Source organism: Bos taurus, chromosome 20 (genome assembly GCF_002263795.3).
Source record: "Bos taurus isolate L1 Dominette 01449 registration number 42190680 breed Hereford chromosome 20, ARS-UCD2.0, whole genome shotgun sequence".
Classification (NCBI taxonomy): domain Eukaryota; kingdom Metazoa; phylum Chordata; class Mammalia; order Artiodactyla; family Bovidae; genus Bos; species Bos taurus.
The window spans coordinates 22016699-22030624 of record NC_037347.1 but is presented as its reverse complement, the minus strand read 5'-3'; the positions used below and the strand labels follow the sequence as shown (position 1 = coordinate 22030624).

The 13926-nt window shown below is 35.4% G+C and overlaps 1 protein-coding gene across 10 annotated transcripts in view; it reads left to right on the top strand.

Annotated features, from left to right (window-relative positions):
* The window catches only part of GPBP1 (GC-rich promoter binding protein 1), a 65479-nt gene extending 51856 nt beyond the window's left edge, over window positions 1-13623 (top strand). For all 10 annotated transcript variants that reach the window (XM_059878785.1, XM_059878784.1, XM_059878783.1 and 7 more), the window contains 6 exon segments: window positions 4130-4314; window positions 4921-5061; window positions 6862-7029; window positions 7485-7672; window positions 10873-10975; window positions 12654-13623. In XM_059878785.1, the coding sequence (XP_059734768.1) occupies window positions 4130-4314; window positions 4921-5061; window positions 6862-7029; window positions 7485-7672; window positions 10873-10975; window positions 12654-12812 (944 nt within the window). In that variant the 3' untranslated portion in view covers window positions 12813-13623.
* Window positions 13624-13926: the final 303 nt, after the last annotated feature.

Here is a 13926-nt window from a genome sequence, read left to right as displayed (position 1 = left end):
CTTACTTTGTATTATACGTGGCAGTGTTTTAATTCTGATTTTTCTTCAAAAGATTGAGCCTCTCCCCTCCACTATTGGCTTTGTATTTAAGGAACAAAACTTACTACAACATTCAAAGATACTGGGAGAGCATGAAATAACAAGATGATAAAACAATATTTAAAGCCAGGTATCATCAGATTACAGTTGTTGGTGAGGATAGAAGGAAGTAATGAAATGAAAATCCACAACTCATATTTGCCTTTAGGTATTTTGAAGGCAATTTGAATATTTGCTTTATATGAGCTTGATAAGTAAGCATATATGATTTATAGAAGGAAGTCACCGAAGTCACTAATTCTTCCTTATAAGTGTTAATGTCTTTCATCAATGCATAAATTTTCTCTTTAAAAAAAAATGAGCAGTTTGAATCTTTTTCAGGAAGTTTACCAGTTGATAAAGTGAAGAAAATATAGAAGGAGTTATTGGATACTGTTTGAATCCAACAGATTCAGCACCTAGCTCAGAAGGTTCATGTCAGGAGAATTTGTAGAGATAATCTATGAATAGGTAAACCAGTTTATAAGTAATAGAAATGATGCAGATTTAAGTTACTAGTGCTGCCATCACCTTTGCTATTGTTTAGATGTGATATTACCATCAAGAACCAGCTTTCCCATTCTTCCTGTTTCCCTTCTTCCTTCCCTCTCCCCCTCCCTCAGACCTCTTCCCCACTCGTCTTTTTGGCTCCTGTGTTCTTGTATTGATGTTTAACACATTAATTTGAGCGCTTATCAAAAAGTAGGGATTCTGAAGTCTGAATTCTCAATTTTGGTCAGCCAGTCTCATGATACCAGTTCAATAACCAGCATCTGCTGCTCTTGGAGAGTCTCCCAGAGCAGCAGGGAAGGCTGGTGGGAATTGCCTGCAGCTCACCCTGAGGACACAGACACTGGTGGCACACACAGTTGGGAACACTTCACCAGGTGAACACCTCTGCTGGCGGCCGCCATGCCATCCTGGCCCATCAGACTAAGGACACATTTCTTGTTAAGCAGGCAGGTTTATGTAGTGTGTTCAGCATAGATATATATGATATAGGTTAGTCTTTATTTTGTTTATTTCTGTTGTAATTTTTCTCATCTTCTATACTCTTGTGGTTGTTCAGTTTAAATTTTAGGTTTAAAATTCTTCAAAAAGACACCTTTAATTTGAAATACAGTTACCTATTACAGTGGAGATTGTATATGACTTTTCTGGACATTTTTCTTTAAAGAGACCATTTCACTGTAACTCTGAGACAAGAACTGTTGTTTTTCATTTTATAGATGAGATTAACTAGTGATGTTGGAGCAGGTATCAAAATTCTGTAAATCTGGTACAAAAGCACATGGTCTTAATTTCTATACTACTTGAATATGAATGCTTAGTAAGTAAATCAGCACTGTGTCTGCTTTCTTTTTCCTCCCAGTCCCTTTCATCATCTTTTAGGTACATTTATTATCTTTTACTTTACTACCTCTTGTCTGTGATTGATTTCTTAGGCTTCATCTTTCTTTGTAGGATTTCCTTTCATTCTTTGCACCAAAGACCTCTTTGAGGAAACTGTGAAAGTATTTCTTAGGTATCTAGAAATCCAGTTTTAGGAAAGGTGAACTTTGTATTCAGAAATTATATTGAGGCTTAATCATCCCTGCGTGCTTATCTGTTCTCCTCTTCTGTCTTCTATTTTTGATCAGTGATGACTTATGTACAAAAATATTATTTCTTATCTTGTATCCTCAGCCTTCAATGTGAAATCATTTACTTCTCCCTAAAGTGCATTGTTTAGGATTTGCTTTAGTAAAGATTTTACTTTAGTAGATTTACTTTACTTTTCTTGGTGATTAACTTTTGTCTGAAAAGATTTGATTTCCTCCTTTTGCTTTATATGGCATTTCCAAGTCCCACTCTACAATCTACTCTACAGCGGAAATTAGTCTCCTCCTCAGCTGTTGAGTTCTTTGTGCACACACTAAGCTGAAGTTTCTTTATTTACTGTCTAGAAATATGGGTTGATATCATTCATTGCTGAGGAACCTCCTCCTGTTCTTTATTGCTGTATTTGTTTACTCCCGCATAGTTTGGGGGGCTTCCTGGTAGCTCAGATGGTAAAGAACCTGCCTGCAGGCAATGCAGGAGACCTGGGTTAAATCTCTGGGTCGAGAAGATCCCCTGGAGAAGGGAATGGCAACTCACTCCAGATTCTTGCCTGGAGAATCCCATGGACAGATGAACCTGGCGGGCTACAGTCCTTAGGGTTGCAAAGAGTCAGATGTGACTGAGCGACTAACACTCATTATGGTAATTTTAACATAAGGATCTAAAAGGGAAGGAAGATAAACTTGTGTGCTTAATTGACGATATTGGAATAGAAGTCTTTGCCAGTCATATATGAACTTATTGTGGTGCACAGATAAGACCACCTCCTACTTCAGCACTTGGATTTTTCTGAGATCAGACCTTAGAGACTTAGATTTTTTGCATTTCCCAGCATCAGTCAGTCATCCCTCAGATTCTTGAGGTTCATTAACTTAGATTTTGAGTACTAGACTGTTAAGATTTTCTCTTATATTCTAATTTAAAGAATTGGTAATTTCAGGAGTCTTTTTATTATTTTATTTATGGTGTCACCTTCTGCTTACCAGAAGTAATCGTAAAACTTAAAATTGTTCAGCACTATTTCTAATGTTCTTCATTGGATCTCTGTGTAAGAACATTATTCTTCATTTTCGTTTTGACTTCAGTGTGCTAGTTTTTCAGAAAAACTATATACTGGTGATGTAATTAGTGTCCTTGTGTGCCTGAAAATATTTTTCTTAGCCTTCATATCTTGGGCCTTTGTAGGTAGCTGAGAAGTTGGAATGTTTGCCCTAGTAGATAAACTTTCAGTGTTTAACTTTCAGAAAGATGAATCTTTTCTCAGTTGCTTTAGGTTCTTGGGTGGTATGTTTTTTCATTTGTTTGCTTGTTTTTGCTATACCACAGGGCTTGTGCAGTGAAAGCACTGAGTCCTAACCATTGGACCACCAGGGAATTCTCAGGTTCTTTTATTTTTTTAGCATTACAATAAATGAACTACTTTATCAGCTCTATAGTTTGAAGAGTTAAGTTTCAGAGGGACTTTGAGAATGCCTCTGTGTCCCTAGTAGTCCTTGTTTAGTTTCTGAGATAAATCAGTAGAAAGTTTGTTTGATGTAGGCCATCATTATGTACATTTGTATTACTCACTGTTTCATAGGATCATATCTTAAACTAATTTTAATTTACATTTTCTGCAGTTTTGTTTCCAGTTAATTCTTTTCTTCAAAACTCTTCAGTGGCGAAACTGATGGCTTTCAGAGTATTTCTGTAGGCAGAAAGACATGTCACTGCCATTGTTGGGAACGTGCTCATTGTAACACCTGTTTAATTACACATTAACTGTTTGGTTACACATTAACTGATTAAACTCTAGAAGTTAAATTTCATATTTTAGCAAATTCAGTTGTCTTGAGAAAATCTTTCTAGTATAATCTTCAGAAGCAAAGATTGAGTTGGATCCCCTACAGCTTGCACAATGCCTTCAGTTTAGTTTGGATGGCTAGTAAATATTTGAATGAACTGGTATTGTGAAAACATAGTTCCCTTTTTCATTCGTCATAAATTAAGCAGGAATTTAGAAATAGAGGGACTGTAGATCCTTTCTTATTGGTAGTAATTTTATGAATGAAATAAAAAGAATTAGGAAAACTCTTTTCAAAATAGAAAAGAGGAAAATGTATCTTGTATCTCAAGTCTTAAGAGCTTGTTAGGATGAAATTTATAATCTAAAAATATACTCAAATGTAATTAATTTTGGCTTGGTCATAGCATTCTAGGCTACTATCTAACTGAATTCATCTCTGAATGTTACTTGACATTGCTCAGTTCCTTGCTGTGGTCTGATGATTGTTGAAGCTTTATTTCTCAAGCAAGGATATAATTCATACTTACATAGCTTAGTCATTTTATCCAAGAAGCAGCTGTTATTTTTAAATATAGTAAAGTTTGGAATATGCTTTTCTTTGGTGATTTAATTTTATGCTAAAATCTAAACTGTATAACTGTTGCTCGTGCTTTATTTATACAGAATATCCCCCGAATCCTAAATCTAGAACTCAAAGGATGCTGGTCATTAAGAAAGGTAATACAAAAGACTTACAACTATCTGGATTCCCAGTAGTAGGAAATCTTCAGTCACAGCCAGTTAAGAATGGGACTGGTCCAAGTGTTTATAAAGGCTTAGTTCCTAAACCTGCTGCTCCACCTACAAAAGTAAGTTCTAAATTGTTTAACATGCAAGTTACAGGTTGATATCAACTGAGTTACTTTGGCCAAATGTTGAAAAATTCACATCAAAGTGGGGAGGGTATTGATGGGCTGCTGATTTCTCAGTGGAAAGTGTTGGGCCATTGTGTATCCTTAATTATCTTTTAAGTGGTTTGTGTGTTTGTCTGTGTATGTTTTCTTGTTTTAGTAGTCAGTAGTAAATGAAATCTGTAAATACGTGTTTGCCAGATGGGTCTGTGATATATTTGCTTAATAATGGTATAAAATGCTGTCCTTCATCTTCAGTTTTAGGCTTTTGAAACTCTCACTTGTGTTCTCTTGGTATTAGGCAAAGGAAACCTAACTTAAGGTTTATAAAAGTTGGAAAAAAGGCAAGGTAGTTAAATGTTTTATCTGAATACCAGATTTTGATTTTATTTGTTTAAAAAAAAAGAAGAGAGAACCATGTAGAAATGATTAAGATACAAAATAATTGTTTTTTTAAGTCATATTTAGTCATCTTTATTTTATAGTTATTCATTTTGTTCTCTCTTTCCTCTATGTAATCTGTTTAGATACACATTAATTAATGTTTGTGTGTTTTTTCTTTAGCCTACACAATGGAAAAGCCAAACTAAAGAAAATAAAGTTGGGACTTCTTTCCCTCATGAGTCTACATACGGTGTTGGCAACTTTAATGCTTTTAAATCAACTGCCAAGAATTTTAGTCCATCAACAACTTCAGTGAAAGAGGTATGGCATTTAATGAAAAGTAGTCCTGAGAAGCCAAACGTATCTCAATCATGGTAATTTAATTAACAGTGAACAAAAGGCATAGATTCATTGAACAAATTCATTAAAGTAAGAGACTTTAGTTCTAGAATTCAGATACTTCTCTCTGTTTGCTAACTAATTTTGCAATTTAAGGAGGATTAATTTAAAAAATTTCTAACACAACGTCCAAATAACCTAAAGTGTAGCAAATTCTATGGTAAAATAAACATGTGTAACCCATTAACCAGAAGGAGTTTTTAAAGTATTTATTTTTGGTTCTGCTGGGTCTTACTGCTGTACAGGCTTTTCTTGAGTTTTGACAAGCGGGGGATACTCTCTAGTTGCAGTGCCTGGGTTTCCCTTGTGGAGCACGTGCTCTAGGGTGCTTAGGCATCAGTGTTTGCAGCATGTGGGCTCAGTAGTTGGAACTCCTGGGCTCTTGAACACAGGCTCAATAGTTGTGGTGCACACGTGTCGTTGCTCCTCGGCATGTGGAATCTTCTAGATCGGGGTGGAACCCGTGTCTCCTGCTAAGTCTGTGTCCAACTCTTCATGACCCCATAGATGTAGCCCACCAGACTCCTCTGTCCATGGGATTTCCCAGGCAAGGATATTGGAGTGGTTTGCCATTTCCTTTTCCAGGGGATCTTAACCAACCCAGAGATCGAACCCACGTCTCCTGCTTGGCAGGTGGGTTCTTTACCACTGAGCTACCAGGGAAGCCCCAGAAAGAGTAATTTTTAAGAAAAGAATTATGAAAACAGATGTTTTTACTTTTGTCATAAAGTTATGCTATGATGTAGGATTAAACCTTGACTAAAAAATCAGGATTTATATACTCTTCTTTTGGGGATTATGGACATTTTATTAGTATCAACACTCAGGATGGAGAGGAGGAAGAAGAGAGAAAGATGTATATTTACTGACTTTGAATACTTAATAGCTTACACATTTCTTTCTCATTTGGCCAGCTTTCTGAAACTTTTAGATGAGGGACTTTCCTGACCAGTTCAGGGACAAAAGACACTTGTGACTATATTGTAATAACTGAGATTGTTCTGGGTACTATAATGGAATATTATAACCCCTCATTGACTAGTTCTCAGTCATAGAATTTTAGAGCTATGCTAGAAGGACCCACATTACCAGCTGGTTAATTGTGGCTTCAATTCATTATAGTCTGCAGATGTTATTGCTAAGTTAAGCATTTTGATGTATTCCCAAGGCTTAAAATTCCTGTGACACAGAATTCCAACATTCTCTTTCCTTCTGTATTCCACTCTCAATATATGAAAAATAAAAGGACTCCAATACAAGTCCCTTTACCACGCTCCTCTGCTCTTCCACAAAACTTCCCTTGTGAAATTCTATATGATAAACCCTTAGTGTACCTGTGCATAAATAATTATACTAGTTCGTTTTGGAAACTATTATTAGAACCTTCGAACTCTGTGGAACACAGTTTTTAAAACTGCTTTTTAAAAAATATATATAAAAATATTTAACAATTTCAGGATCCATTTTATAAAATAGTATTTAAAACTCCTAATTTAGAATCATAGGTCTTAGTATTATCAGACTTTGTTTCTCAGATAAGAAAGATTTTATATTTAGTCATTCAGTGCGATAGATTAAAAATAACAAGGATAGTAGAAAATACAATTTAAAATCAATTTTGTATATTGTGAAGAAAGTGAAATAGAAAGTCATTATAGTTGTGAACTTTATGTTGATATTAGTTCTCTATGTATTTATCAACATTCTAAATTTTTTTCTTAGTGTAATCGCTCAAATTCTTCTTCACCTGTTGACAAACTTAATCAGCAGCCTCGTCTAACCAAACTGACACGAATGCGCACAGATAAAAAGAGTGAGTTTTTGAAAGCATTGAAAAGGGACAGAGTGGAAGAGGAACATGAAGATGAAAGCCATGTAGGCTCAGAAAAGGTAATTGAACGTGTAGTGTAATTCTTGGGCTTGACATTAGCATGTCATTGGAATAGTTGGACAGATATTATTTAGGATCTTTGAATATTTTCATATTGATGAAAGCAAGGCCTAGTTAGCTATTTGCATAAATAATGAATTCCTTTCTTAATAGATTTTTCTTACTCTAGTTGATGTGCAAAAATGAAATTTAAAAGATTGCTGTTCATATTTGTATTTTTGGTTTTCCCCATCTTGCCTGCCTTTGTCCTTTTAATTTTTGGTTGAATAGATGTGAATACTTGAAGTTAGTAAGTTGCCTTCACAACTTAGTTTTACATCTTACGAAACTGTTTTCTACATGATTATATAAACATTACAGTTATGTTTTATCCATGAAAATCTAACCAGGATCTATTAAAGTTTCCTTTTTTAATAACTATTCTCTAATTTTTTTTTAACTCTTCGAAAATCAGGATGACGACTCATTTAATTTGCATAACAGCAATAGTACTCACCAAGAAAGGGATATAAACCGAAACTTCGATGAAAATGAAATTCCACAAGAGAATGGCAATGCCTCAGTAATTTCCCAACAGATCATTCGGTCTTCAGCCTTCCCACAGACTGATGTTCTTTCTAGTTCACTTGAAGCAGAACACAGGTCAGTGTTTTTACATTTTTCTCTACCCAAACTTTTGATTTTACATGGCAAATTGATTTTTTTTTAACAACTTCATTGAGATATAATTTATATACACTCTTAATTTTTTTACTCGGTTCATTAATTTTGGGTATATTTGAAGTTATGTAGCTGTCACCACAGTCTAATTTCAGAACATTTCTTTCACTCCATAAAGAAACCCCTGCTCATTTACAGTTACACCTCATTGTTACTCTCTTTCCTGGGTAACCACCAGTCTACTTTCAGTAATACTTTCAAGGTTCATCCATATTGTAATGTGTTTCTCTGAAAATTGAGTGCTATTTATTTTCCATGGCTTCAGATTTTCTGTAAATCTCTTGGCGGGGAGCGAGGGGGAGGGCTGTGGGATATGTTTCCGGACCTGGGATTGAACCCAGCCCACAATAGTGAAAGCGTTAATCCTAACCACTAGACCACTAGGGACCTCCCTGTAAACTTTCTTAAGTTACATACATATTTAAGTACTCATGTTGCTTGATTTAAAAAGTTAGGTATCAGTGATACAGTTCTCATGGATGACTTTTTTTGTTCAAATGCGTAAATTAAAATTTAAAATGAAATAGTTTGGCATATATATTACTAGTTATTACCAAGTTTCAGTATATCATCAAAATATTGAGGATAGTTTCAACATCAGAGAGGTAATTGTTACCTTGTCTAAGTACCAAATGATTTAATAGAAATGAGTGCCAGAAAAATTCAAAGGGATTTGGGGTTAGATAGCATTATGGCTTGAGTACCAGTTAGAAAGTTTTAATTGGGACCTAAATTAAATCTTAAAGGCTGAGACAATACAGGCAAGGGTACTGGGTAGTCATTTTTAAATGGGGATATGAAAGGATGTTTAGAATAGAATACATGCATGGTTTGTTTTAGGGGTGATGTATAGCATAACTTGACAAGAGTGTGGAGTCCTAAATTGAGTTAGAGATACATTGCAAAGACAGGGTCTTAGAGATCTAGTCAAACTCTGAATGCTTTAGATGAAGGAGGAGCTCTGTCTTATACCTAGTTTTTGATAGAGTAGGATTTGTGACCCAGGTCTTCCACTTCTAGTGCTGTGCTTTCTCTAATGTAAGGAATTTGAATTTGTGGTCATTGTGTGTTACGGAGTTTGCTCTTTTAGGAATTGGGGAGCTGTTGAAAATATTTGGCAGAGGATGGTAATTGTGAAAGTGGTATTAGAGTGATTTGATAATAGTTTGAAAGAGAATGAGAAGAAATGCTAATGAAAAGGGACAGTGCAGATCACTGTTATGATCTGTTCCTAAGTGTGGGTTTAGTCCAGAGGCCACAGAGTTTGGTGCAGTGTATATTAACTTGGGAGGCAGAAAACCAGAATTCTGCTTCTTTGCTATCAAGTAGGCAAAATTTTTTACTTACATGATCATGGTTCTTGATCTGTAAAATGTGGGTATAGTGTGGTGGTGTTCAGTTGCCAAGTCATGTCCAAGTTCACAACCCCATGGACTGCAGCACTCCTTGTCCTTCACTGTCTCCTGGAGTTTGCTCAAACTCATGTCCATTGAGTCAGTGATGCTATCCAGCCATCTCATCGTCTGGTGCCCCTTCTCCTGCTTTCACTCTTTCCCAGCATCAGGCAGGGTCTTTTCTAATGAGTTGGCTGTTCGCATCAGGTAGCCAAAGTATTAGAGCTTTAGCAGTAGTCCTTCCAATGAGTATTCAGGGTTGATTTCCTTTAAGATTGACTGGCTTGATCTCCTTGCTCTCCAAGGGACTCTCAAGAGCATTATCTAGCACCACAATTTGAAGGCATTGATTCTTTACCACTCTGCCTTTATCGTCCAGCTCTCAAATCCATGCATGACTACCGGAAGGACCCTAATCTTGACTATATGGACCTTATCAGCAAAGTGATGTCTTTGCTTTTTACTGTACTATCCACGTTTGTCATAGCTTTCCTGCCAAGAAGCAATTGTCTTTTAATTTTATGGCTGCAGTCACCGTCCACAGTGATCTTATAGCCCAAGAAGAGGAAATCTGTTATTGCTTCCACCTTTTCCCCCTTCTATTTACCGTGAAGTGATGGGACCAGATGCCACGATCTTAATTCTTGTAATACTGAGTTTTAAGCCTGCTTTTTCACTCTCCTTTACCCTCATCAAGAGGTTCTTTAGTTCTTCTTCGCTTTCTGCCATTATCATTCGCATATCTGAGGTTGTTGCTATGTCTCCTGGCAGTCTTGATTCTAGCTTGTAACTCGTCCAGCCCGCCATTTCGCATGATGTTCTCTGTGTATAAGTTAAATAGACAGGATGGCGATAAACAGCCTTATTGTACTCCTTTCTTAATCCTGAACCAGTCAGTTGTTCCATAAAAAGGTTGTAACTGTTGCTTCTTGACCTGGATACAGGTTTCTCAAGAAACAGGTAAGATGGTCTGGTATTCCCATCTCTTTTAAGAGTTTTCTACAGTTTGTGATGCTCCACATAGTCAAAGGCTTTAGGTGAAATTGTGGGTATATTTCAAGTCTCTGAGCACTGATTTTTTATGAGATTGTTTGACAGTGTGTAAAGGTCTACAGAGTAGTCAGTTTGTGACAGGTTCAGTTTGAAAAATGAGTTAGGTATAAAAAGGAGTAAAACAAGTGCTTAAGGGATGTAATTATTAAAAAAAAAAACCAAAAAAAAAAGCAGAAGTAGAAAACCTAATGAATAGCTAAGAACATGATGAACTGTAGTGGCCCTAAAGAAAATGGGGAGGTGTATTGCTTCTACTTTTAGTGTAAGAATTTAGCAAATTTTCTTCAGTTTTTATCCTAAAGAACCTTTTGCAGGTTTCCAGCCTTAGAGAACCTCTTACACCAAAGATAAAGTAATTAGGCATTTCATTCTAATCTGATTATTTAAAAGTTTATTGGGCATAATCTTACCTATTCATTTTCAGAAAGATATTTAAAGCATAAACCCTAACATCTTTTGTGTGGACTTTGTATAATGGATCATATTTTCTTGCACAAAATATAAAATATAAAAAATGGATCATATTTTCTTGCATATAATGGATCATATTTTCTTGCACATAACATCTTTTGTGTGGACTTTGTATAATGGATCATATTTTCTTGCACATAATATAAAATATGGACTTAATTTGGGTGAAATTCTAAATTAAATGTATTCATTTCCCCTTTCCAGATTGTTAAAGGAGATGGGTTGGCAAGAAGACAGTGAAAATGATGAAACATGTGCACCCTTAACTGAGGATGAAATGAGAGAATTCCAGGTTATTAGTGAACAGGTAAGAACTGAATCATGTAAGCTCACTTTAAAAATAGCCCTTCCTTAATCAGAACAACATATAACTAAGCATTTTTAAGGGGTAAGATAGTTTTATTTAGGGATTTGTTGAGCATCACATTATAGGTCAGATTTGCCTTTGTTTTAAATAGGTCTTCAAGGCTAATTTCTTTAAATCCATGGATCCACAGTACTTAGAAATTAGTGTAAAGAATGTGTCTGATTTATCATTTTCCAGGCATTTAAAAAATGACTTGGTGATAAGTAGAAAACAACAGTAGCTTTCTCAAATGTAATTTCACTTTTATCCTTTTCTTGGCACAGGAATTTTGATATCCTATAACATCTTATATATATTTTAATGTCTGCATAGTTGCTTTTTTGCAACTATGTTGTTTAGTTGCTAAGTCGTGTCTGACTCTTGACCCAGTGAACTATAGCCGTTCTGGCTCCTCTGTCCATGGGATTTCCCAGGCAATAATATAGGAGTGGGTTCCCATTTCCTTCTCCAGGTCATCTTCCCAACCCAGGGATCAAACCTGATCTGCTGTGTTGCCAGGTGAATTCTGTACCACTGAGCCACCAGGGAGTGTTTCTTAGATGTATGGTAGAGTTGAGGGAAATCTGAGGGAGTTTTTCAAAATTTTTTTCAAATCCATTATACTTTTTGAAAATAGTTCTGGTCATACAGAAGTGATTTTCAAGTATTATTAATGTTAATAATCTTCCAAACACTTTTCACATGCTTTGAATGAAATTTTTGAGGAAATTAGTTATATTAGTAGATTCATCATCCTAAAAAAAATTTGTGCCAAAATGCAAATAGCATAAATTTTACCATTTAGATCATTTTTAAGCATACAGTTCTGTGGCATTTAGCTACATTCACATTGTTATGCAGATATTACCACCACTCACCTCCAGAGCTCTTTTCATTTTGTAAAATTGAACATCTGTACCTATTAAACCATAACTCCATTCCTTGTTGCTCCCAACCCTTGGAAACAACCACTCTGCTTTCTGTCTCTATGAATTTGACTGCCTTAGCCCCTTATGTAAGTGAAATCATGCAGTATTTGTCCTTTTGTGACTGGCTTATTTTACTTAGCAGAATATCTTCAGGGTTCATCCATGTTGTAGCATGGGTCAATCAGAATATCTTTTTTCCGAGACACAATAATCCATTATATGTGTATGTACCACATTTTGTTTATCCATTCGTCCGTTGATGGACACTTGATGTGCTTCCACCTTTTGGCTGTTGTAAATAATGCTGTGTGAATATGGGTGTATAGATATCTATCTACATGGCTATAGGTTGATAAGTAGTGTCTCTTTCTCTGTCTCTGTCTCTCTCTCTCTATACACACACACACACCCCCACCCACCCACCCACCCCAAAACATTAGAATATATATGTGTATATATATAAATGGTTTGGTATGCTGTAAATGCAGCTCTCCCAAGAGTAGTGATTTATTCCTAGGAAATATTTTGTTATATTGGTTTGATCTATAATTACCTATATAGCTAGTTTTTCAGAAATGATACCGTAATCTGTGGAGTTCTATTTACCTTTACTGTGTTCTTGATTATGTTTAATTACTAGAGGATTCTTAGTTTGTAGTAACTCTTGGAGGATAATTTATTTATTCAGTTTATTTTTGTTGATATTTTAGTTACAGAAGAATGGTCTGAGGAAAAATGGTATTTTGAAAAATGGCCTGATCTGTGACTTCAAGTTTGGACCCTGGAAAAACAGCACTTTCAAACCCACTATTGAGAATGACGACACAGAGACAAGTAGCAGTGACACATCAGATGACGACGATGTGTGAAGGATTTCCTAACAGCTTTAGAAATTTTAGTGTGATACATCTCTCATACAGTTTGGGGTGAATTGTAAAAATGAAGAACTATAATTTATGTAGTAAAATACCCCATTAGAAGATGATTTTTTGGGGGACTTCAATATGAAGAAAACCAAGAATGTTGTGTTGGGCTGTGTTGAACATTATTTCTTTGTAAATGAATGTTGTAGAAATGAGGACTTTGGTTGATCCAACATTGACTTTCTTCATCACTGCAGCATTTCTCTGACTAGCAATGTGACGATGTAACAAATGAGAGTTTCTCATTTAATAATAAAAAAATTGTGTAATGTTTTGCAAAGCTTCTGTCTTAAAATGTCCAGGTCTTAAGAAAAAAGGCAGCTTACACTGTTCTGCTTGCAGAGTCATATCTTTTCGTACAATGGAAATCCTCAAGTCCACTTTGTGTGGCGCTGTCCCCAGCCTTCCCCCTCGTCAAAAAAGGACAATGTAGCATGTTGGCTAAAACTGGAGCAGAGTGCACTAAAACGTTAATTTCCTGAACTCAACTGTTGTGCTAGTCACGTTTTAAAACATAAATTGCTCTTTAGCCATTTGTAGTTCAGTAAATATAACAGGAAAGACTTGCCACACTTTCTTCCAAATTTAAGGAGGTGATTTTCAAGAGCTTTATTTGGGTATGTTGTAAGACCAGGATTTTCAGAGTTGATGGAAAAGAGTCTGTGGGAAAACTTATTTTGATAAATTATTACACATGCAGAAAACTGATCACACTGACTGGATCTGTCCACATGGAAAATAAACTGGATTTTCAGAATATTGTCGTTCTCTGTAGTGTTCAAGATATTGGTCTCTAAACACATTGTGGTTTATTCACTTTTTAAAACAAAGTTATACTTTATTTCTTTATGGTGATTACTTTTGAGTTTAGAAAAAGAAAACTACTTAAAATAGCCCTTTTATTATCAACTGCTTAACAAGTTTATTAAATGAATGGTAAAAAAAAAAAGACACTTTATTTTTCATTTGCACATTAATTATAGAATTTTCTCTTTACTGCTCACTGTAAGAGTAATTTTGTTCTCCTTTTTTTAGTATTTTTGACTCTTCTAATTTTGTT